The sequence below is a fragment of the Colletes latitarsis genome, chromosome 12 (genome assembly GCF_051014445.1).
Source record: "Colletes latitarsis isolate SP2378_abdomen chromosome 12, iyColLati1, whole genome shotgun sequence".
Classification (NCBI taxonomy): Eukaryota; Metazoa; Arthropoda; class Insecta; order Hymenoptera; family Colletidae; genus Colletes; species Colletes latitarsis.
Window position 1 is genome coordinate 23,907,786 of NC_135145.1, and position 25,362 is coordinate 23,933,147.

General features: G+C 36.9%; 5 protein-coding genes across 6 annotated transcripts; 3 read left to right on the forward strand and 2 right to left on the reverse strand.

The window, feature by feature from the left end:
• Window positions 1-852: 852 nt before the first annotated feature.
• On the reverse strand, window positions 853-4,876 carry Pex6 (peroxisomal biogenesis factor 6). 2 transcript variants are annotated; one of them, XM_076780216.1, is made up of 6 exons: window positions 4,116-4,876; window positions 3,590-4,042; window positions 2,610-2,836; window positions 2,137-2,539; window positions 1,760-2,059; window positions 853-1,451 (listed from the first exon to the last, which is right to left on the reverse strand). In XM_076780216.1, the coding sequence occupies exons 1-6, from the start codon at window positions 4,540-4,542 to the stop codon at window positions 853-855; spliced, it is 2,409 nt and encodes an 802-aa protein (XP_076636331.1). In that variant the 5' UTR covers window positions 4,543-4,876. The 2 variants fall into 2 exon arrangements, with proteins under 2 accessions (XP_076636331.1, XP_076636332.1); XM_076780217.1 differs by having other exon boundaries at window positions 4,261-4,315.
• Window positions 4,877-5,391: 515 nt separating this feature from the next.
• Window positions 5,392-22,446, forward strand: LOC143349177 (uncharacterized). The gene is made up of 19 exons (XM_076780222.1): window positions 5,392-5,877; window positions 6,291-6,473; window positions 6,555-6,759; window positions 6,841-7,037; window positions 7,113-7,347; window positions 7,408-7,567; window positions 7,641-7,872; window positions 7,948-9,564; window positions 9,630-9,799; window positions 9,883-10,305; window positions 10,384-10,559; window positions 10,641-10,888; window positions 10,971-11,234; window positions 11,321-13,163; window positions 14,977-15,119; window positions 18,271-19,249; window positions 20,792-21,087; window positions 21,164-21,619; window positions 21,822-22,446. The coding sequence occupies exons 2-14, from the start codon at window positions 6,334-6,336 to the stop codon at window positions 11,490-11,492; spliced, it is 4,239 nt and encodes a 1,412-aa protein (XP_076636337.1). The 5' UTR covers window positions 5,392-5,877; window positions 6,291-6,333; the 3' UTR covers window positions 11,493-13,163; window positions 14,977-15,119; window positions 18,271-19,249; window positions 20,792-21,087; window positions 21,164-21,619; window positions 21,822-22,446.
• On the reverse strand, window positions 13,162-21,074 carry LOC143349176 (ras GTPase-activating-like protein IQGAP1). The gene is made up of 26 exons (XM_076780221.1): window positions 21,017-21,074; window positions 20,775-20,868; window positions 20,467-20,701; window positions 20,241-20,385; window positions 20,013-20,170; window positions 19,801-19,935; window positions 19,637-19,721; window positions 19,475-19,566; window positions 19,239-19,401; window positions 19,011-19,174; window positions 18,806-18,940; window positions 18,574-18,730; window positions 18,253-18,498; window positions 18,025-18,173; window positions 17,641-17,784; window positions 17,201-17,506; window positions 16,771-16,935; window positions 16,589-16,702; window positions 16,174-16,511; window positions 15,884-16,108; window positions 15,424-15,814; window positions 15,167-15,346; window positions 14,975-15,104; window positions 14,636-14,906; window positions 14,273-14,554; window positions 13,162-14,209 (listed from the first exon to the last, which is right to left on the reverse strand). Exons 1-26 carry the CDS (start codon window positions 21,060-21,062, stop codon window positions 13,849-13,851), a joined length of 4,911 nt encoding a protein of 1,636 aa, XP_076636336.1. The 5' UTR covers window positions 21,063-21,074; the 3' UTR covers window positions 13,162-13,848.
• Window positions 22,371-23,864, forward strand: LOC143348770 (uncharacterized). Its single transcript, XM_076779366.1, has 3 exons — window positions 22,371-22,446; window positions 22,740-22,990; window positions 23,538-23,864. The coding sequence occupies exons 1-3, from the start codon at window positions 22,371-22,373 to the stop codon at window positions 23,862-23,864; spliced, it is 654 nt and encodes a 217-aa protein (XP_076635481.1).
• Window positions 23,705-25,335, forward strand: LOC143349187 (uncharacterized). Its single transcript, XM_076780242.1, has 4 exons — window positions 23,705-23,843; window positions 23,928-24,171; window positions 24,560-24,840; window positions 24,959-25,335. The coding sequence occupies exons 2-4, from the start codon at window positions 23,995-23,997 to the stop codon at window positions 25,191-25,193; spliced, it is 693 nt and encodes a 230-aa protein (XP_076636357.1). The 5' UTR covers window positions 23,705-23,843; window positions 23,928-23,994; the 3' UTR covers window positions 25,194-25,335.
• Window positions 25,336-25,362: the final 27 nt, after the last annotated feature.

Sequence of the window (25,362 nt, forward strand, 5' to 3'; positions counted from 1 at the left end):
CATTTAACAAAAATAATTTTTTATTCAATATTTGCATATACAATCTTCTGGCTCTTCAAAACAAATTTAACATTTGTAGCAATTACTTCCGTTGATAAACTCAATTTTAACTAGAAAATGATATTGTTCTTTATAGCTTTAGATAATGATTAAATAAGTTATATTGATGTGATACTATTGCACCAGAAATTTGCGAAACTGTAGTATTAAGTATACCTAAATGTATTGAAGCAATGGACGAAATATTAAGTGTACCAAAATTCAGTTTTGCTCCTCCACTGTAGAATCAAAGCACGAGTCACAGGGTTGCGATTGTAAGATATGAAAACTGTAAGTACAATTTGTTGTTTGAACTTACAGAATGATCACTATCGGAGGGAATAAACATTTATTTATTTTAACGGCTATGAATTTGCATGGAAGTAATTATCTAATTGCAATATCGTACCCACTAACGGAACCCTTAAACCTTTGTTAATGAATTTGGTGTCTGGCATAGGTATACTCAGTGAATTCAGCTGTCCTATTTTTCTACATTGTATATTTCAGATCGATGTATATTGTCATGTATCGTTGGTAGATACGATGGAATCGTTTAAAGACCATGCCCTCGAGAATACGTTCCGGCACTGCTATCGTTCTTTATCGCACACTAGCGTATAAGAGTAACCATTTTGGTGCAATATCTAGGGTAGAACGTAAATACCCTCCATGATTTAACTATTCGTTGTAAAAATTGTTTTACATATTTCCCGAAATAAATCAATACGTCGTTTGTAAGATCAAAAGACGTTTGACTTAATATCTTTATAGAAATAGCGTTGACCAGTTAGCACGAAATGTTTAAAACAACTACGATATCGACGACAATTCTGTCTGCATTTTTCTGTACCTTTCAGCTTCTTCCTCGCTGACCGAGGGAATTAACTCGCGGGCGGCTTTCGAGAAGTCCTCCAATCCCACGGTGATAGAGTTATTCGATTTCAATTGATCAGATATAGTAGTTTGATCGTGTTTGCTCAAAACTCTACGAGCAGCGTTCAACCACGCGTTGGAACAGACGGAGTATAGATCAGCGCCGGTCGTATGATCTGGCAACTCTTGTATCAATTTCGATAATTCCTCCCCGTTCTCGTGCAATTGGAATTTACGTGTCAACGCCTCTAGTACTCTAAGTTGCGAATCGCGATCGGAATGAATGCCCACGTACAATAGTTTGTCGAAACGACCGGGCCTGAGAAGAGCACGATCGATGAGGTCCGGCCTATTCGTAGCGCCTATGATAAAGATATTGCTGGAGCAATCAAGACCATCCATTTCGGCGAGCAGCTGTGATACCACGCGATCCATCACGCCTCCGCTGTCGCCGCTGCGTCCACGATTCGGAGCCAACGAGTCCAGCTCATCGAAGAATATTATACACGGAGCAGAGGCTCTCGCTCGCTCGAACACTGCAAAGATAATGCAGTATTTATTTTCATGTTTAAAGATACGTGTCTTAACACTTTGACGGCCGCTGTCGCGTATACGTGACTTCGCCAGCTAGCAGACGTTGGCCACTGTCTACTGTATCAATCACCATTTGATCATACATTCAACTTATTACGTTTGTTGAGGGTACATTTATAATTCCTAGCATCCTCGTGTATCTCACTTTGGTCTACGATATCAGTGGTGACGGGCAACGGTCTTCGCGTGATACGTGCGGCCATTAAAGCGTTAATGTATACTCCATCATCCATGTGTCTTAGGACTTTACCTTGCCTGACGTTCTTCTCGCTTTGACCAACATACATGTTTAATATTTCAGGGCCTTTGATGGATAAGAAGTGGAGTTGATACTCTGTCGCAACAGCTTTAGCGAGAAGGGTCTTTCCAGTTCCAGGTGGCCCGTACAAGAGCAGTCCAGACTGACCGAATCCTAGACTATTCAACAAAGGCAACTGAATTCGACGCATAATTTCGTGTTTCAAATCTGCCAAACCACCTATGTCTTCCCAATAAACTTTTGGTACACGCGGTACACCCTTACAGTCCGTATATATAGATTGCATGTATTCTATAAATACAAATAGAATTATTAAAACGGAGACAATGTTAGTAACGATTTTCTTTTCCAAGATACTGTGATTTTACCATAAGCTTTATCGAAATCTTCTTGCAATAACGTTAACGAGTTAAAATCTTTATCGCAACGTTTGCATTGGAATTTTATAGCGTGATGTATCAAAGCCTTGAGGTCCGAAAATCTAAAATCCGAACACATACCAGATATTTTTGATAAATTTACATCCTGGTGCAAATTTCTTTTTGCAAGCAGCCACGAAATTAAGGCTGTTCTTTTATCGTGATCTAGATGCTCCACGTGAATTGTTTCAATAAACATTCTGTTTAATTCTGGCGATATATCAGACTCGTTTGTAGTAGCTACAATGATAATTGGATATTTTAAACGTTTGTCGTACAGTGTAGATATTTCGGTCGAAAATGTCGATATAATTCTTTCGTCCTTTTGGCCATCTGAATTTTTCCCAAATATCTACGAACATTGTCTTAAATTATTCGAAGTTGGAAAAACAAAACTTAATAAAAACGTGCGATAAAGATACCTCTATATTGTTTAAGCAAAGTATACATGGTGCAGATTGTTTGGCATTATGTAACACAATACGAAGCTTAGCTTCTGTTTGTACTGATGTTAAAGCTTGAACTTCTGCAAAGTCTGTACAAAGAAAATTCAAACCTATCTTTTCAGATACAGTTTGAATCAAGTCGCATTTATTTGAACCCTTCAAGCCCTTAACAAGAAATATTGGCTTTATGGGTAATTGAATATCTATAAGAAATATAAAATGCTTAGTACTAAACCCATCATATAGACTAAACACAATTACACCGGGTGTTCGGCCACCCCCGGGAAAAATTTTAATGGACGAAATTAAAAAATTTCAAATTATACTGAAAAAATTATATTTAGTTACAGGGGTCAATTACAAGCATTTTTGGTGGATAGACGTACCCTCGAAATCCTACCCACTTTTGAGAAAAATATTCAAAACGGTGTGAAATTTTTCGAGAAAATTAAAACCTTTCAAATCGTTTTGGAAAAATTATTTTTAGTTAAGGGGGTCAATTATAATAATTTTTGGTCATTAGACATACCCCCGAAATCCTACCCACTTTCGAGAAAAAAATCCGAAAAGGTGTGAAATTTTTCGAGAAAATTAAAAACTTTCAAATCGTTTTGAAAAAATTATTTTTAGTTAAGGGGGTCAATTATAATCATTTTTGGTCATTAGTCATACCCCCGAAATCCTACCCACTTTCGAGAAAAAAATTCGAAAAGGTGTGAAATTTTTCGAGAAAATTAAAAAATTTCAAATCGTTCTGGAAAAATTACTTTCGTTTTAGGGGGTCAATTATAATCATTTTTGGTCATTAGACATACCCCCGAAATCCTAGCCACTTTCGAGAAAAAAATTCGTAAACGTGCCTAAATTTTTTGATGCTAATGAAAATATCAAATAATTCATTAAAATTTTTCCCAGGGGTGGCAGAACACCCTGTATATTTAAGCATTAATTTTTACCACATTTTATGAATGGCAAGATGCAGTATTCTAAATGTTTCAAAGGTTCTGCAAAACTTGGTGGACATGGTTCTGTTAACATCTTTCCATTTGTATCACAATAAGAATGTTTTCGAGGTAGATAACTATGTACATTTGATTCCTGAATAAGTGTTGTCTCTCCATGTAAAATGTAACAACTATCGCTGATTGTACAATTTTTATTTATACCTTTAATAGCGTTAACTTTAAAATATATCACAGACATTAAAGAGTTGCTATGTAAATACACCTGATCTGATATGTTCTCTTTCACATTGATACCAAATAAATCGTTTTTCCTTAAAAATCTTGGCTTGTAAAAATAATTTTCCAACAGACCAATTACAACATCATTTGCATTTTCATATGGATTCGATACCATAGAGATTTTAGCTTCTATGGCAAAGTTAACATCATTATGTTTTATTGGCACTGAAATTAAACAAACGATAAATATTATTTGATTGCTAGAACAGTTCCATTGTAAAGAATCTGTCATACTTACATAAAAAACAAGTATCAACAGTGCACTGCAATGCATTTTCTATGTTATGTCTAAGAATTTCAGATACAAATACTTCGTTTGTATCAGTATCATTTAAAGGTATAACTAATAGTTTATACTTTCTTAAAGATACTGGGGAACATACATAGAACCAGGTAGGTATAGATACTTTAAAACATTGCACATTTGCCAATAAACAAGAACTACAGTCGACATAATAGTCCTCCTCATTATAGAATTGTTTTACTAAATTCTTGAAAACGTTGTCTGGTAAAATTGTCCAGTTAAAAGTATTGGTAACCAGTACTTTCAGTTTAACAAGTACATAATGTAAGAACGTATAAAAGAGTATGTATTTGTAATTATAATTCATTAACATTCTCGTTAGTCCTCGTAAAATGTTCGTATAAAATAATAAAGAATTCATATTGTGTCTGTACTTTTAAACGTGACTATTAAATCTTGTAATTGAAGGGAGGGAATACAGCTGAGTAGCAGAGTAGCTGATAGTAATGACACCATAAAACAGTGTTACAGCTTGGCAAGCTTTTTAAAGTATTTTATTATATTGTATATTGTCGATCGATCGATCAAATGATTACTTAGTAAATACGTATAATGCCTATCATGGAACGTATTACATTTTGAACAAATTCTCAATCTATTGCGTTTATAGCAGTTTGTGCAAATAAAGCTACGTATTCACATATGCAATACGTGCTTCGACCAGAGATGCCAGATTTTCTCTCTTTCTCGATTCTCCGAACCTACCGTAAGTAATTTCGAACCGCCTTATGGGGGTCGAGAGAGCCGCCCAAGTTTGCAAAGAATAGTTCGTTATTTTCAACGATAGATGGCACTTATTTTCGGACCTCAAACCCCCTGGTGCTAAAACGCCCAAGTTTGTCGTGGAATAGTTCGCTATTTTCAACGATAGATGGCGCTTATTTTCCGACCTCAAACCCTCTGGTGCTAAAACGCCCAAGTTTGTCGAGAAATCCATCTAGCGTGGATAAAACGAACTATTCCAATGCAAATGTGAGCCTTTCTCTCTCGACTCCCACGAGGCGGTCCGAAATTACTTCGGGCAGCTTCGGAATAATCGAGAAAGAGGGCATGTGTCAGTTTGCCTTTGTCGACTTTCCGAAACTTCACGAGCTCACGTACGCGTGATCTGGCATGTGTGAGTAGTGCACCCGGTGCTGAATTTCTGGCTTCGACACGTTGATTTTGCCATAAGTTGCGAGCGTAGCTTAATGCGATGTACCACCATAGTACAGCATTGTATATTATAGCAACATTAGCAACAGAGACAGTTAGAGCAAATGCTTTATATACTTTCTAGAGCAGTTCCGCAAAGGACTGTTCCAGGCGAAGTAGTCGAGGCCAAGGGTTCGAATTTCGATCTTCCGGGGGGTCATGCAAGGTCTGCAACAGCTGTGCCATTGGTAATTTTCAATAGAAATCTGCGTGAAAACTGCATTAAGCGCTGTGAAGTTATCGTTGCATTGGTCCTCGATTGTCTCGCGTAGCTGATCGAATTAAAATTCGTGGTCAGCGAAACGTAACTCTTGCATCACTTGAGGCACAGCATAGCAGAAGACAGTGAAAAACCGTTGGTGGTCTGTAGCCGTTAAATGGAAGACTAACGTAACCTAGACTGATAGCGTCCTTATTGGAGTTATCAAGAATAGATTTGCTCCAATTTGAAGGTCCGCCGCTATTCAAAGAATATTATGCAAAGTTTTGATACGTGTGAGAGGTAAGCGTTTCGTGAGAAAACAACTTACGCTTCGCTCCACTGTTTAGTAATTTTGTAAGATTGTTTGCATTATGTTTGACCAAATACATCTTGGAGTGTAGGGCTGTCCCATAATTAATGCGGCTTTTTTCCATACGCGTACGAGACACGAATAAACAATTTTCCGTTTAAAGATTGATCGAGCAATATAATTTCTTCGTTTTCTACGATTGTTTCCCACTTTTCTGTCAGTCATTTATCCGCCAATTTACAAAATTCTCTCGATTTTCTCGTAAACATTTTTGATCACGCTTACGACGTTTTGCCCTACTCTTGTTTTCATCGAAATAGTGTTGAAGACACTGGAGAGCATAGAAAGTTGACAGGACAATGGTCTCGATAATTATTTCGCATTTTGTCTTTCTTTATTTTAGAATATAAAATAGTTTGTCTAAGAATATATAGAGTTTAAAAAAAATGGACCCTGCAACAGCCATAGCTCGCTCGAAAGAAAATATACAGCCGTTGCGTTATGGACGAAATGCTGCACAATTGGGAACAGCATTAAGAGCACAAGAGGACACAGATGTTCAGCAATTACTTTTACAAGAAAGGCAGTGCGTAAAACGGAAATTAATATTGGTTTTATTATGTTTAAACGAGTGATGAAACGATGTATTCTTTATTTTCTATTCTAGAATGTATGAAGCTGCAATAAAAAATTACGAAGGTGACGATCCTTTAGAAAATTGGTACGAATATATACTTTGGATGGAGCAAAGTTGCCCAAAGAGTGGGCACGAGTCCCATATTGCTAAAGTTTTGCAGCAATGCTTGGCTATATTTGAAAAGGAAGTCAAATATCATCAAGACCGTAGATACATACGTCTCTGGATTAATTATGTAGGGAATTTTAAAAACTTATTTCACGTAGAAAGACAAAGCTTTATTATGTGCTCTGCTCAATGAAAATTTTCTGCACAGATAAGTATGCAAAAGAACCCATTAGAGCTGTATCAACTTTTATACAACAATGGAATTGGGACTATGGTGGCAGATACGTACAGAGCATGGGCTTTTGAATTAGAACAGATAGAAGACTACAAACGCGCAGATAAAGTTTATTTAATGGGCTTGGCTTGCAAAGCAGAACCCCTAGAAGAACTGGACTATGCCCATAAGTATAAACGTTAAACGTTAACGCATTAAACGAATCTGTCCCGTGAATTTGTTCAAATTGTTTCTCTTATTTTAAGGAACTTTCAACTTGCGATTGCGCGTAAAACGTTAGGACATTTGGAGGATCGTACCGAAAGGTCGCTTCTTGAGCAACGTCAAGCTTTTAGTTCTTTAAAAGCGATAAAAGCTGGCAAGAAAGTTAGCAGCGTACGTACCGGGCATCGAGTACGTGAATATTTTCCCGGTACTGTTCTGCAAGTTTCGACGGCGATTCATAACGCCGCATTGAATCCCAGGATACAGATATATCAGGTACAAAACTAGTTTTCGACGATCAATAGAGAAAACATGTACATTGGAATGTTTTAACAGGAAGATCTTCCTTGCGAAATGAAAAGTTCGAGTATACTAGATCATGTTCCAATAGAAGATACGATACATAAAGAGAATACTATTAAACCCGGTCCATGGAATGGCAGCGGAAGTAAACGATGTCCGTTAATGACATCCGTTACAAAGCCGGCTTTCAAAGGTAAAATATTGGGCGGAATAAAGGTTTTACATATGTTTACGTGTACAAGTAATTTTGTTTGTTTAAATCGTAGTTCACGAGGATCAGCCAGATGACTTTAACACAGGCAAAGTAAGATTATTCCCAAATCATACATTTTTTTTTGATGGCAGTAATTATCCCGGGTGTTCAACAGTGCCTGTGTTTGTTCCCGACGTTCCAATACCAAGTATTATATTAAGACCGCATTACCCGAAAGATTTAGTGTATGCTAACAATATGGATTTAAGCATGGAAGAAATAAGGGCCCAACGGTATTTGCAAAGGTAACATTCATTTTTTAAAACGACCGTCGATAGAATGAAAGCATTAGGTTATAACTATAATCTCTTAAATTACAGACCGCAAGTTTTAGAGAAAACGCAAGACATAAGAGAGACCGAGCAACAAATTCAACATAAAAACTTCGAAACGGAACCTCAGAGGCATAGTATGTCTCTGCAAGAACTGCTGAGGCAGCGACAAGAGTACAAGCATCAAGAGGAGCTAACCGAGAGGCATAGAAAAGTACAGCAACAACAAAGAGAAGTTGAACAATTTGAATTAGATAGACAAAGACTTCAGATCGAGCAAGAGAAACTTCAGAGACAGCAATACGAAGCTGAAAATTTAGTTCTGGAGAGCCAAAGGCGCGAGGCAGAACAACGAGAATTAGAGAGATTAGAAGCCGAAAGAATCGAAACTCAAAGGCTCGAAGCAGAGAGACTCGAAGCGCAAAGACTCGAAGCGCAAAGACTCGAGGCGCAAAGACTCGAAGTACAAAGAATGGAAGCAGAACTGAATTTGCAACAAAAGTTACAAGTCTCTAGTTTTATGCACCAACATCACACGTCATCGTTGACTGCTGATCCTGAGGAGCATTTACTCGGACAAAGTCTTACCGTTAATACAAAAGAGGCGATGTCGGTCGTGCAAGATATGTGGCGTTCACCCGAAGCAGTACACACCACTTCTAATTTTCGTAGCTCCATGACGCCTAGAATTCCCGATTCGAAAATTTTGAAAATGTGTTTTGACATACATATGGATAGTTCGATGACTCAACATGCAATGTCAAGTAGTAAACACCATTCAGGATATAATGTGCAGCCGTATAACGACCAGGAAAATCATCAAAACTATTCCACCCATCAAAGTTATCCCAATCAAGAGCATCCCAGTTCTTACGGTACTCCTGGATTACATAGCACGTACCAATACGAAATGCAACATCACGAGCAGCAAGTGGAACAGTCCCATTCTCGACCGCATCACTCGCAGCATCATCAACAGCTAATACAAACGCATCAATCGCCTCACGTGATGTCGCATCATCAGTCTCTCACTCATCCGTCGCATCTGCAATCTCACAGTCAGATTCAGCATCACCAAACTCATCCGCAACAACATCAATCTTCGCCCAATCAACACCTCCATCATCAACCGCCACATCAGGCACATCAACACATGCAACATTTGCAGCATACTGTTTACAGCAGTATAACACCGAATGATATTGCTTATCAACAATATCCCGCACAGTTGGAGTCCACGTTGTTACAGCAAAACGTGGAGCCTGCAAAACAGCTTCATTATCCAACATTTACCGAGCCCGATATCGAAACTAACAAACCGTACAGAATGCCACCCGAGTTACCGTATATAAAGTCCCCGGGTATGAATCGCAGAGACATCAAGTATCTTGAAGGTGCAGAAGATAAAGAAAATGCTATTGTTGTTGATTACAACGGATCGATGGAAGAGAATATGACATCAAAATCAGCCGACGAAAACAATTTATATATCGACGAAAGTCTTGGTATTACGCCATTATCGGGCAACAATGATACGTGCTTCACCGATGCGTTTAATACGCAGCAATTGACTAGCTCTACGCCTATGACCACTCATTTTAGACAATCTTACAAAGCACGGGAAGAAACTCCACAGTATTCGAACCAATGCACTCCGCCCCCGCAGTATGTAAATAATAGTTCGAACGATATAAAAAGTTTTATATTGTTTTAACGATTTAATTTTGCAGCAACGCCGAGGCGCCGCTTGTTGAAGGCGAGGAAAAGTTGAGCGTCATACTGGAATCAACTAGAGAATATATTTCGAGCAGTTCCGGCAGTAGCACTCACATAAGAACCGCTCCATTGGCTTTCACGTTAACCAAAGAAGATTTGATTCCTATAAAAGAACACAGTCAATGTAATTTAATTTAATGTGCTTGATGATACTTTTATTTATTGTAGTATCTTACATGTATGAAAGGGTTTCTTCTGTTTGATAAGGTGAAAGCGAAGAAACTAGCGATGGCACGCTGCACGTGAATCAACTTTACGAGCAAAACCTTCAAGCTCAGATTCAAGCTGTGCACGCTCAAAGTCCACGTACGGTACAACGTAACGTGGATCAAATTACTTCGGAAATTAAGAAGAACTGCGATCTACGGAAATCGATTAATTTTAAACTTAACGAAATAGAGGAACAGGAAAAAGTTGATTCAATGGAGTGCGAGGAGCACCACGAACCGATGGAACAAGCAGAGGAAGAAAGTTTTCAGTTCCCTTCAGGGGATATAAATCCTTTTGACAAAAATTTAATCGCTGGTCTTTTAAAGAAAATTAAATTCCCCCAGCCGCATCATGCAGAAGGATATGTGAGACTAGATACTAATTTAAATAAGCTTGTGCCTTCTACTGTGGTTACGCTTGGTTAGTGTACTTTGATACAGGGAGAGTTTAATAAAGGTACGTATTGTTTCGCATTGTAATTGTGTCTAATATATCCAGGTAATGAAACGTACGATTTGGATAAGTGCCTTGGAAAGGGAATGTATGGTACAGTATTCAAAGCAACGAGTTTGGAAACGAGTCAAACAGTTGCCCTGAAAACTCAGAAGCCTGCTTGGGTTTGGGAATTTTATATCACTAGGGAAATAAAAGCTCGTTTAACTAATCCACACGTGGTAACGTACATATTACATCAGTCAGCATGGCGTTAAACTATTTTATAATTTCCGATGTGCTGACATCTCCTCCGCTTTCAGTTGCGCGGATTTATGGATGTCTCGATGGTATATGTTGCGAATAATAGCAGTGTACTAGTGTCAGAGTATTCCAAATTTGGAACATTATTAGCAGTAACGAATCAGATAAAGATTGCTACGGGTAAACCATTGGTGGAGCAGTTAGCTATATTCTTCACGATCGAAATGTTGCAAATTGTGGAGTACTTACATAAATGCCAAATAATACACGGAGACATAAAACCGGACAATTTTCTATTGATGCGTTTGTACGTATTCGATACTTTTGTTTTAATGGTATTATTAGATTAAATCAACCTAGCTTTTATTCGTAAACTTCATAACTTACAGACCTACGGAAGATGTAAGGCCAACGATACAGTTAATAGATTTCGGATGTAGCATAGATATGAGTCTTTTGCCGGAAAAGACAACGTTTACTCAGGTCATAAAGACAGAAGATTTTACGTGTATCGAAATGCAAACTGGTCGACCGTGGACGTACCAGACCGATTTATATTGTTTAGCCGCGACGAGCCATTGTTTGCTGTTTGGTAATTACATGAGAGTCTCGAATGTTGGCGGTCGCTGGTTTATTACCACAAAGTTACCAAGGTATTTAAAACAAATTAATAAGTGAAATTTTTCAAGTTACGAAGAAACGTATAGTTTATTAAAAAATTATTGATAACAAAATTTAGGTACATAAAGAGACCTGTTTGGGAGAAATTCTTCACGGAACTATTAAATATTGAATCCTGCGATAAAATGCCAGATTTATCGAAATTGCGCAACATGATGGAAGAAACATTAGCGCAAATGGACGCGCAGACAAAAATTAGAAACTTTGTCAATATCTTGAACAAACGATAACACTTACTCAATGCGTTATATCGAATGTTATGTCTCATTGTGTGCACATATTTAGTAAAGAACCAGGAGGTGGGAAGAAGAATGAGGAAGATTAATGTTATTGTGCTATTTATTATAAAAGTTAATACTACAGTGATATATGTACTACACAGTTAATAACACATGAAATGCACTTTATGGCCTGCTTCGTGGAGGCTTTATGAACTATATTGCTTGCACATAATCAATTATACTAGGAGTATTGAATATTTGATTCGATTAAAAAGAGGAAAAAATCGAGTAAAAAAAAGGAAAACTTTTATATTACTGACATTTTACGCTCCATAAGTTATAAAAATGTCTTTCAAGATACCTCGTGACACAGTACCTGGATGTTAGCATCTGTCACGTAAATTATGTAAAGGCAGATTTGTATAATAAAGTTGAGTAAAAAAAAAACAAGACTTCAAGAACACGAATATGTAAAAAAAAAAAAAAAAAAAGTAATATTTATAATACAATGCGCGTGTGATAAATGCGGGCTGTTTATCTATGTATGTAGTGTTTATATCGTATATATAAAATAAACTTTTGTTCTACAGATATCAAATTTCTTACACGCACAGCATTTAACATGACTCTATGAAAAGTTTAATTATCATTAAATGTTCTGTAAAACAAAAAATAAAAAATATTTATGCTGCAATCAATTGATCAAGATGCTAATGTTTTGTTTTGTTTTAGATAATTTTTTAATCGGTATTTAATTATTAATAAAATATACGATCTAACAGCGAGCGAAATATGACATTGAAGATTTCACACAATATGTAAGCAGCTTTTATACAAAGTTCTTCTTAATTGTATATACGATTATCTGCTTTTATTTTGATATATTCTTTTCTTTAAAATGTGCAGGCTTATTCGCCAGTATCCACTAAACAGGCCTTTATGTAGTATATTTTATAAAATAGAATTTATTGTATCAAACTAAGCAAACGATGGAAATTTCGGATTTGTTTTCAAGCGATTCGATTTTAGATTTTGTAAAATGCACAAGAACACTAGGTTGTCTGATATTTAAATGATTATATAAATTATATGTATAGCATTACATGACGTATAAACAATAATAGACAGCCTACTGTTCTCATTTAGGTATCTGTAAGAATATGCCTTATTTTGTTTTGACAACGCAACATAAAAATGTTTAGATTTTAATGCGATATTATATTACATACCACTATTCGACACATCTCTTAATAAAAGAATACGATGGAAAACAAATGGTATATAGCCGACGTTAAGTTTAGTTATGGAAACGAATTGGGAAGAAGCATATTCTCTCAGTAATAGGTTGACATTTACTACCGTTAGTTTACTTATTTTTATAAAAATTAGAAAAAATATAAGTCTCTTCTGAAATTACTAATCGTATTTACCACTCGAACGGCGGCGCCCGGGCCCATACGGCCCACACTTTGGCCACGCCCTGCCTCGTGTTTCAGAGGGCGCTTTCTCTGGATTCTAGAACATTCTGTGGGACCTTCGAAGGTTAAACCGTATTCTGGGTCCTGTTCAAATTCAGATTGTATAACGCTTTGCAATTATTCCCTAATATTACGCTGTCTAAAAAGAAAGAACAATCGTCAGAAAATAAAGAAGTTCTTCACGAGCTGATAGATAGTGAAGGTAATAGTAGCGCTGAAATTTCATCTGATCTAACCTAGAATCAGAAGATCACCGAAGTGACGAATGTTATATTGAAGAATCCAATGAAATTCTAAGGGACAATAAAAATCATTAAAAATTATCGATTATATATATGTATAATATTATGTGAGGTTACGTTAGGGTCCGAACGGACCCTGCGCCGCCGTCTGCGTAGTCGCCCGACGCTCCGCCGTCCGAGTGTTAAAATTGTTTGGTTTATATGATATCTTTGTGCATTATCGTTAAACGTTGCTTTGAAACAATATTAGCGATACGCTATAAAATTAAAAAATCATCGTAGGCCAGTTCCACAATTTGCATAATTTTATAACTTTGGCAGTTTGGTAAAATTCATATACATATCTCTTTTTGCACTGTTGTGCTATAATACTCGATCACAATATTACATAAATACATACGGAGGATTATTATACTAAAAACGTTGATTCTTATAAGTACAATTATTTACACAAATGAATCGTCATTATAAAATTATCGTGTGGCAACTGCAAATGATGTCAGAAATCGGATTTTAGATGTCTTACGAGCTCCGAAACACATCGAGACCCGTACCATTGTCTAAGGCAACCATAATTACAATAGAACATTGCACAAGCGCGCATAACTGTCATACCCACTAATAATATATTTACGTTTCTCCTCTTCAAGTTTTACCGTAAAACTTTCGATTCAATAAATATAATAACAAATTCACGTTAACCTTTGCCTTACCGAACATGTCCATAATCGGTGAGCCTTCAAATTGTAACTCGAGCAGCTTTTGTATATCGATATCGACTTTCTCCATTTCTACTCCCATAAATTTACAACGTACGCTAAAAAGGCCGCTATGTTCCGTCGGACTTATCTCGAAGATAACGTTCTTAAACTGCGACTGCGGAAGCCCATCAACTTCTAAGAGCACTCCTTTTTCCTGTAATTTCGCGGCTGAATATTTTAACGTCATTTTCGATCTTAGTTTGCCGTGATTATTCTTTTGAGTCACCTTGAACGCTTGTAAAGATCTGCAAACGATTTCAATCAATTACAAGCACAAATCGTTAAATTAAGAACAATCGTGTACGTACCCTCTCCCCGTGTGTAAATTCTCCAAACATCTTTGTATATATTCGTTATAAAATTCCACCTGTTCTTGGTAATACTTGGATTTTTCTTCTAATCTCTGTTTGGTTAAATGTAAGGTCTGCAACTCTTTGTTTCGAATAATTCGATACTTCCCTTTATTACAAAGATCTTTGGCCACCGCTGTTATGATATTTTGATATCCGTCTGTTTGACTAACCCATCCTCCTAATTCAAGTTTATTGAGATACGCGCGCAGTTGATGCTTACAATCGTTTAAAGATGAGCTAAAAATAAATTCAACGATTTATTTATTCCTCAACTTCTGTTAAATAAGCAACTTCCGTTTGCAGACTGTATATCGATACCTTTTGTGAATAATGTTCAAAGTAGGCGATATACTGGTACATTTTACATCATACAATTTTTCTTGGATAGGAGAACATGACGTTTCCAATGCCTCTACTAACGTTTGACCTTTTAAGAATTGAAGTACAGACACCAGTAACTCCTTGGTCTTTATAAAAAGCTTGTTTAAATTAGCGTCTTCGTCCTCCGGTACTTGAAATTTGTTAGTAAGTACCAGGCACACTTCCGTTTTCCCAAACCTTATTAAATTCGACTCGCACGTGCGATCAGCTAATAAATAATTTCAACATTATATTTTATTAATTCAAATGTACTGCAATAACGACATCGTTTCTTACAGATTCCAAGCAAAGATGCAACAGTTGGCGCAGGACCTAGATCGTCTAGCAGATCGTGCAATGGATCCATTGGATCTGGTGCAATTTGATCCTGATACTCCAACATGAGACAGTGGGTGTCACAAATTTCCTGAAATTCGCGCGTGTAAGAACGTTCCTTCATTATTGAATTATAAGAGGGAGTTGCCTCACTTGTAACGAAATGTAAATCTCAGGCTTCTGAATGAGCGTGGCCTCGGTATATTCGTGAATAGAAAAATGTTCCTCCAAATCCTCTATTTGGCAACAGTATCTGAAGAATTGTTTGAACTTTTCGTGGCACTCGATTATGAACGAATTTAAACAAAATAAATGCGACGCTTCCTCGCCGAACTGAAAGAATTTTCACCAAGTATTTATTTCTTACTTATTTTTAAATGTCACCCGTTAATCGAAACGAATATAACTACCCCTTTTTTAGAAGCGGCGAACTGTAATATTTTTGCAATGCTAGCTAAATTTCGTCGTTGATCGTTCGATAATGATCTGTCGATTGGTAATGTGATTATGTCAAAGGCATCCGGGGCTACGATAGCTGCATTAATAAAATGATAGTATATCAAATTGCCAACCACTTTCAGTATGTCTTTCTCTGGAGCATTCGGAAATTTCTCAGTTAAGGAATCGTTTAAAATCTTTGCCATATACAACATTCCGTACGGTATTAGATCGCGGGATTCTGTGATTTTATTTAAGAATTCTAAAACAGTACTTTGCAACAACTGTATGCCTCTATTTAGCCGTTTTTGTACTTGCTCGTAATTCAAAGCTTGTTGTTGCGTCACCGTGTACGGAAGATCTCTATTATGAAAAATAATTATAAACAAATACACTACGTACATTCAACTACGTACATTTTTTTTTACTTACAATGTTTCCCCCGTCTCCATTTCTAATTGATTTCTCCAACACTTGTAAATATCAATTGGATTTGTTTCTATATTCAATGTTCGGTCGGCTAAAATTTTCTCGATAATTGGCCCAACAATTTGCCTCAAAGCCCTTTGACCATTCAATTGTCGTGCATAGTTTACTACCATTTTCAACACCAGAGGATTTCCGGTTACAACTTCGGATGGTTTTTGAAACTTAGACCTAGAATTAATATAATTTTCCATGCAATTGATTTTACCACGATTCTTATGTTATGAAAAATATACCTGATTTCTTCTTGTAGCGCGCTTCCGAATAGCTTTAATAATAAATATTCCTCTCTGATATTCGATCCGAAGTTGAATAACGTTAAAATCACATTTTGAAGAAACTTGTTCGTTTTACTTTGAGGCAAAAGAAACAATAGTTTCGACAAGTATGATGGATTAGTTTGCAACGCGTAAAACAAATGCTGATATCCCTCTAACATTTTTCGCCCTTCCTTCGTTAATGATTTTAACCCTTTATGTGAAATGACACCATCCGACAAAATGTGTTTTTGCTCTCTGTTGGAATGTTTCTGTTTCGCGAGCGTTTCTAAACTTTTCCCATGCGCCACAACATCCTAAAAATTCATCAATTTATCTAAATACGATGCTGTAGACAAATATAAATGTAACGTCATAGTTTTATAAACATTACTTGTAATGTAATTCTGTTCTGAATAAGCAATCCGATTTTTATGTCCATACTATCTAATTGATGCGACAAAGTCTGATTATGCCGTATACTTTGCACTACTTCGTGCTTCAAGTTCTACAACGACAATGTAATGATCAAAATTGCATAATACATTTTAACATGAAAATTAAAAATGCTCATACTTGTAACTGCAAGTCTCTGTCATAATCTTCCGCGTTAAAATTTAGTATTGCCGAAAAGTGCCGAACAACGGGGAAAGGTGGTTTCTCTAAATGCAACAAAGAATGGAAGGCTCGTCTTTCAGCACGTCCACGCCATAAAGCTTGTATTTTCATAATTTTTCCCTCCTAAAATATATATATATATATATGTATATACACAGGGTGTTCGGCCCTGGGAAAAATTTTAATGGGTGATTCTAGGAGCCAAAATAAGACGAAAATCAGGCGGAACTTCAAACGTTAATAACTTTTTAACGAAGCGTCGATCAACAAATTGGTATTCTTGATTTTCGTCTTATTTTGGCTCCTAGAATCTCCCATTAAAATTTTTCCCAGGGGTTTTTACTATATAACATATTAATCGCGAATAAAATAAATAAATATAGTTTACGTGTTTCCTATAACGATCCAATACATCAGCAAATTTGGCTTTAACTTTTAAATATTTATTCTGATATCTTTCTGTGTCTTGTTCTCGTCTCTCCCCTAGTAACTTCATATATCGTTTTCGCTGAACTATACCACGCCACCATGACTGTATATAAATTATTTTATCTACATTTCTATAAAAATATGAGAATCTATCGGAAATTCTTTTTCGTAATAAATAGCCTCGAATACAAGCTTGCCATCGGATTATTTGTTTGTTTATTTTATGTTCCTCGTGTACTTTTACCGTGGTATTTTTTACTATTTTCTGAAAGAAATTATACATATTTGTTTTTTACGACTTATCAGTTTAATTATCCTAAGGCACTTGATCTTTTGCAAACGGAGCTGTTCGAAATCGAGCGATCGATGTGGCATCTCAAAGGGTTAGTTATAGAATACCTTTATATCTTCCACATCAACGTAATATGTTTCTGATATATTTTTTGGACAATCCCATGTGTAATTAAACTTCTCTAAGTCCAAATATGATTCATTACCTTTAGGTGTAATAAATTGAACAAGCGCGCAATTATAATTTTGACCCTGAAAATTAATTATTGAATTAAATTTCCGGGGTATACCTATTCACCAAAAATGATTATAATTGACCCCCACAACCAAAAATAATTTTTTCAGAATGATTTGAAATTTTTTAATAACTATTTAACGAAGTTAAGAAATTGATATTCTTGATTTTTGTCTTATTTTGGCCTCCAGAATCTCCGGTTAAAATTTTTCCCAGGGGTGGCCGAACACCCTGTATAATTTATTTCGAAATCGTACCTTCTTTGTTCTTATGTTGCACAGACTTTGAAAACATTCAGTCTTATATTTTTCTGGTATTTTGAAGCCAAAAGTTTGCAGACAATCGATTGTGAATAACATATCGTTCCGCTGTAAACCCAAATTTACCTGCGCCAAAAACGTGCACGCTACAAGGGAACAAAATGCATTTACCAAATTACTGACAATTTTATAAGAAACGTAAGAATGATCGTAAATACGGTATACCGTGTTGGACTGTTTCAGCTTCTGCAGCAACGATTTTCGATATGGCTTCTACATCTTCCAACCATAACTCAGAACCGTCCAAATGTTTCTCAGCAAGACATTTTTTAAATAATTTTAGATAAAGAGATGCATCTTCCGGTGAAGTAGGCTTTTGTAGTTTCAAAGAAGTGTCTCTCAAAGCAGTTATAACTTCATTTCGATCGTTATTATCAACAGCCAAATTTAACTGGCGCAATACTTGTATCACTGCAAAGAGACGAACAGATATGCATATACATATGATACAATATGCGTGGGAGTCTAAAAAAATATTTAACATACCATCGTCGTTATTTTGACACTGCTGATTCACAACATCGATACATTCTTGGATATCGATATATGTTAACAAAGGACATTCTTCAGCAATCGCTTGCTTTTCACATCGAACCGCCGCCAGTGCTCTATAATATTTTACCTTATTCTCATGATCCAAATCCTAAGATACGACTTATGTAAAAATAACTTCGCATTACAATAACCACACCAACATAGAATAAATAATTATACTCACGGAGACGTGGCAATTTGGATTTGTCAGTGCCTGATAAACTAAATCCGGATTTCCAGTGTCTACTGCCTTGCTGATTTCGGCGATTAACGACAGTATACGTACGCTAACTATTATATCGTTGTACGAAAGGTGTTTCTGTTAAACGTATCGTTTATATTAATAATGAGAAAAATAAATAATTTTATGTCTTTTACGTTCCAGTTACCTGAGATTCCATACGATCGGCTTTCATTTCTTCGTAATATAACGGCATTGCAAATTCGTCAATTTTATCGCATAATCCAAGACTGGGATCTCTCAGAGCATCATAAAATTCATTCTGTATACCGGTTTGCAACGTTAAATTTAAGAATTTGACACCTTCGTCGCCTGCATCAATAAAAACATTTTAGAACGTGGTTCAGTGCTGCAGTTTCTGTTACAAAATACTAACGTGTTCGGTTTGTAAGTGCTATTTCGTTCGCCTTATTAATTCCGTTTTGAAGCAATTGTCTCCAGTGATGATTGCTTTCTGAATACGTATTGTTCCATTCAGGGCTTTCCAGCAGTTGCATTAAATGTTCTTTATAAAATTCTGCATTTTCATGTAGAACATTCTAATAAGGAAATAATATTTATATATAATATCATCAAATAACGGAATAATAAATATAGAGGTATAAAATATACTTGTAAGCATAAAGTAGATGATTTTAACGTATCCATAAATTGATTATTTTTATAACGAATAGATCGAGTTAAGCTTTCCATTGCGCATTGAACTAAAAGAAATATTAATAATTAAAATAAAAAATAAAATCATAAAAAATTTTCTAATATACCCCAACTTACAATTAACGTAATTGATATGTCCCTGAATTTCTGCTTGAGTTAAAAGTTCGTCATATACGTCTGGTATATAGCTGTCGTTCAAAGACTGCCAAAATTATATCAATTAATGATTATCCAAGATAGTGATAACGATATACTTTTATTGTTTATTAACTTTAACTCACTCTATTAAGTGCAACCTCTGCTTTAGAATCTTTTGCTTCGGTTAAAACGTCACTGTACTCTTTTATATAGAGTGGCACGATATTATTCAATTGTACTACTTTATTTTGAAGTGCAGTTAATATTTTCCCGTAATCCTTAAACAGTAATAATTGGTTAATAATCGTATAGATTATTATTAAAATTCTTATAGACACATAAACGACATACACACTTTTTTTGTAATGGCTTGATTAATTGCTATAACTGCAGCATGAAGCGTTGCAGCATCGATCTCCATGCTATTTGCCAGCAAACCCCCGATTTTTTGAAAGGAAGGCATCTGAATTCCATATTTTTTCAGTTCTTTACTGACAGCATTAATTTCCTCGTCTGAAAAATATAACCTTTGTAAATACCTTGGTATATATTTTCCTTGCATAATATGCAATTAAATAAATACCAGTAAAATTCACTTTTCCATACAAGTCCTGAATCTGTGGGGCTTTCCCAAGTTTGAATAAATGAGTACTGAGTGCATGAATGCAATATATCACACGAGGCATATTTTTTTTATCGTAGATGTCAGTAGTCTCTGGCTGAAAGGTCTATTAAAAACAATTTCACTCGTTATTTTGGACAATCTTGCATGGAAATAACTCTCAAATTAGTATATAACAGATGCATACTAGGGGAAGTTGCATAGATTTTAGGGACTTTAAAAAATGATTAATGTTGTCCGTGTGACGAAATTGTAAGCCAGCTGTCCCATAACGTTTCTGTTCGCTGTCATAAATTTTATTTAGAGGTAAGGTTTCCGGTGCCATAAAATGAGCAAGTTTCGCCAGGTATACTCCATTTCGTAAATTCTCTTCCAATTCAGTTGTAGGAGGAAGTGTTTCCCTAAGACACGCCTCCATCCATCTAAAAAATATAAATAGTATAAGATCTACGAAAAGTAAAATAGCAAACACACGTGTACGACTCATTGACATACTTCTTGGCTTCTTCTAGATGACAGAGATACTCGTAAGCGAGTGTCTTTTGACGTTGCTCGTCCATTTCTTCGGCCGATTTACGAGCATCTGTACCTAGAAAACATTTTCTCGTAAATAAAATATAATTCAATGACATTGACACTGAACTTCATGAGCTACCGGAAAGCTCATCTTGACATTTGGTGCCTTAATACAAGGTGTGGAATAAAAGTGAAGCGTTCCCATTCATTAGCGATCTTACCTCTTTCATGATTATTTGATTTGTCATTAATATCATTCATACCCATGAATCGAAGAAATATAATGTACAAAGTAAGAAATTGGCAACCGTATGCAACAATGAATCAGTACGTTAATTCTATGTATTTAAATTTGTTCAAATTTACAGGAATGTTGCAACACTGATCGGTAGTGCCAACCGAAATGCATTCTAATCTAAAATGCCATTGGACGATAGCATTTATCTAATATTTCATTGGTCCTTTTGATCGAGGATTGAAAGACACTAGCAGCTAGTTTCACATTCTGCCGGCAACGTCAGTATGGTCTCTCCCGCCAACGTGCAAGGTTTGTTAGTATACAACCAATAAAAAAAATATGTTTTGATCATTGATGTTTATAAAGAAATATTTCCTTTGGTTCGGATTTTAGACAAACTTGTCCATACGTTATTTTCTTTTTAAGATTATCTATCGCTAACATTTATCGAAGATTGTAAATGCTCGTTGTTTAACATGGAATTTGTTGCAGGAACACGTACATGATTATTAAATACTTACGGCATGCAATGTAGCTGTAAATATTAACGGACTTCTGGTTATATCATATGGTTTGTAAATTTATAGTAAGTTACCTAGATTTCTACTGGACACAAATAATATATATTTGAACAATCCATGTGTGTATGTATTTTATTTATGTGTAGCAAAACAAGCCCTTTAACTTTTTACAATAATAAATAAACGTTAAAAAATTTCAGGAAGCTTACTTATACTAAGCTTTTTTGCAACAAAATTGTTTCTTATAGGCTTTATCGTATCCTCCAGGTAACCGAATATGCTGCCAAGTATGCTGTAAAAGTATTTCCAAGGGAACGAATACACGATAAAAACATTGCAAAACTTGTAAGAATAATGAAAAACGTATATGCCCTTCAGCCATGTACCGTGCACATTCTCCACCAGCTCTCCCAAACATTAGCATTTTCTCAGAATTCAACGTATATATTCCTTTGTCAAAAGTAAATTCGCGTGAGACCTCTGACTCATGATCGAGATTTCTTTACGCGTATTTACACTGTTGTCTCATTAACGAGAACCACGCGCAAACGTTCGTGTTATTGCTGGCGAAGCAGTACAGAATTAAGGGAAGGCTAAGGAGGAAATAACGCATGAATAAGAGGGGCGAGGGGATAGGAGGGAGGCCAGATAAAGCGTTTGACCCTCGCCCCTTCAATGACCCGCGAGATATCGTTCCACTAAATTCACCGACGCGCCTACCAGTCGAATGCGTGGCCTCATCAACTGCGGGTCACACCGATCGCTGTTTATCTAGACGCTCGTCGATCCTGACTCTGTGGTCTGTCAAAGCCGGAAATGCAACTTCCGAAGACACTGTTCCTCGTCTTCTGCTGCATCCTCGCTTGTCGGTGCGATGGCCAGAAGCCTATCGGTGAGCGGTTCGATGTTTCACAGAAGTGGAGCTTGCTCGAGGAGGATTTGCAAGGATCTAAATCGATCGTTGAGCGAACGATCTTTTATCGTCAATCAAAGTCAAGTTCAAAGGCCGATCTGTCGGCTAATACCAAGAATCTTGCATTTCCTCCGAATCGGTACAATATTATTTGCGCGTATGTCAAGAATATTATTTATACGATTTTATCCTGGCTGGTATTGAATTAAAATGCACTTGATCCTCGTGCTTATGATTTGTCGACTCGATACTAATGTGAGAACACTTTCCAGGGAAAAATGATACGGCGACGCAAATAGCGTTCGGTGAAAAACGACTCGGGGATCATATTCGCGCAATCTTGAAGCATTATCAGCAAGATGATCCAGTGGGGCTGCCAGGAGCGCCGGTACCGGATCCCATGCCAGTGCCGGATATGAAGCACTCTTTCTCCATGTACACCATGACTTTCAAGCAGGTCAACGTTTACGGCCTCTCGAAATTTCGTATCGTGCACATGGAATCGGAACTGTCTCTGATGCAAGTGAGGTTCTCCGTTTGCAAAGCGCGCGTACTTCTACAGCCGCGGTAGAATAGGATCATTCAAATCGTCCTCTAATTTCTATAGATTTCGTTGATTTTTAATAAGGTCCTTTGAAACTGCCAAGGTCGCTATACAGCTACCCCCACTTTGCGCGTTAACTCTTTCTCTGGCGTGAATCATGCCCGAGAAAATGAACTTGACCGGCCAAACTTTTTTGGCTCGATCGTCCCGATGAGTCTATAGGTTTCGCTATTTAAAGATAAGTACGCACTGTCCATTCCATCGAAAAAGCGGGAGGCTTCGCTTCCGAAGCATTTGAGAATGATTCTCGTTCCGAAAGCTAATGAGCTAATTATACATTCGTAATGCGGTATGTTCCGCGTTGCTGACTAACGATAGAAACATCGACTGATTGAATCGAGTCAAGAATCTTTGCCAAATTGGTTTGCATGAGAATTAGCTCACGGAGTAAAAACAAGTGTCGCGTCCAATTTAAGAAAAACAATTATATTTAACATACATCTACGCGTTGATATGTTTCACAAAGGTATCGGTGGCGTTGAGTATCGAGACCTTGGACATTCGCGGATTGTATACGTTGTCCTCTTGGTTGTCACGATCTGCTGGTAACTTCACCGTCGAATTGACGGGGGTGACTGTCCAAGGTGTCGCGCGCCTCGAGGTTGCCACCGATGGGAAATTGCATGCTCAAGACATCGACATGGACCTGACGTTCGATAAGATAGATATGGACTTCAAGAATCTGGGTTTCCTAGGTTCCGTTTTCCAAGGGGTAATCAATTCCGTGGGAACCTTCATTTTCGACAGTATTAAACCCTTCATTTTGAAAGAGGTTAATACTAACGTACGGTAAAGAACAATTCGTTCATCGCTGTCGCGTCAGATGGAATATGTTACTGATAACTCAATGTTTCAGGGGAGAAGTCAACAAACAGATATCGCAGTTGCCGCAATACTTCCCGAATTCTATATCACCGTTTGACATGGCAGTCGCGGAGGCTCGCAAGCAAGTATCCCAAATGGGGTATGACCCGTTTAGGGTGAAGGACTACAGCCAAACTGTCGGCATATTTACCGTGATGTCGACGCATACCTGGATCACCGGTCTAGCGAGTTTCTATCGAATGGGAAACATTACGTTAAACATGGAAAATCGTACAGTAAGCAATACAATGAAAACTGTAAAAGTATTTAGTTTGTTTACACAGCTGTTGGTCGACGATCTTTCCTGCCAAAGAAAAGAAATTGTGGCGGGGATAATTACATTTGCATATATTGGATCGTTGCTGTATCGTAACCGAGTCGCAAATAACTTGAATACCGTTTACCGCGGAGTTGTTCGATTGCAACACACCTATCCACCTGTGAATGCAAATGCAAGCCAAAGAGCCGATTACCGTAGTTACATCATTTATTACGTCTTACGCATTGTAAATCAAAAACATGGTGGCCAATCGGTCATAAATCGCTATCCATAATCGTCGCGCTCGTTATATCACCGATTCGTGGGCGTTTACAATATCATCAAGACGTTATTTCCTTATAAAGGTGTACGCGACAATCGACGTTGGGACCCAAGAGATCGAAGGAAGGACCCACTGGGAAGTGAGCGTAATCGGTGGCGTTTTGTCGAGGGCCGGTACAGTTTCCTTTACCATACAATATTTCAGGGTTCAAGTGACGTTGAGTCAACCGTTGGACACACGGAAGAGGCCTGTCCTCGAAGAACTTAATCTCGAGTTGGGTAATATCCAAACGAGAGTTCACGGCGCCGGTACCATCGATTACTTAATCGAAGCCGGTGTCAATGTACTGCCAAATCTTTTGAGGTTCGATGCTTTCAATGTTAACTGTATAATAACGTCGTACTGGGCCATTCCGGTTCAAGCCTCACGAACATCCTCGATGATTTATGGGACACCTTGAAAAAGTCTACTCTGTTAACAGGTATCAGATTATGGACGCAATAGAGGGGCCACTTAAAAGACGCTTGCAATTAGAATTAAGGAAGGTGAACGTTGAAAAATTGATTCACGATAAAATACCAGACATAGAACAACAGGCTAGGTATATTCAAGGTTTGGTTCCTGCCGAAGAGACTATCTTTGAAAAGGTAGTGCCTCCTGAAGATCAGGACGAACAACCATTTTCAGAGAGCGAGGAAAATCGGGGGCCTTCGTAGATCGCACGATAATTAGATTATATATGGTCAGTTGTTGAAAGATGGAATTTTTAATCATTAAAAATGTTTTCGTGTACTAGGTTCACGATTCACGCTCTGCGTGTTTTGTAAATACTTCACCAAAATAAATTTTTTAAACATACGTAGGGGGTTTCCTATCTTAAAATTA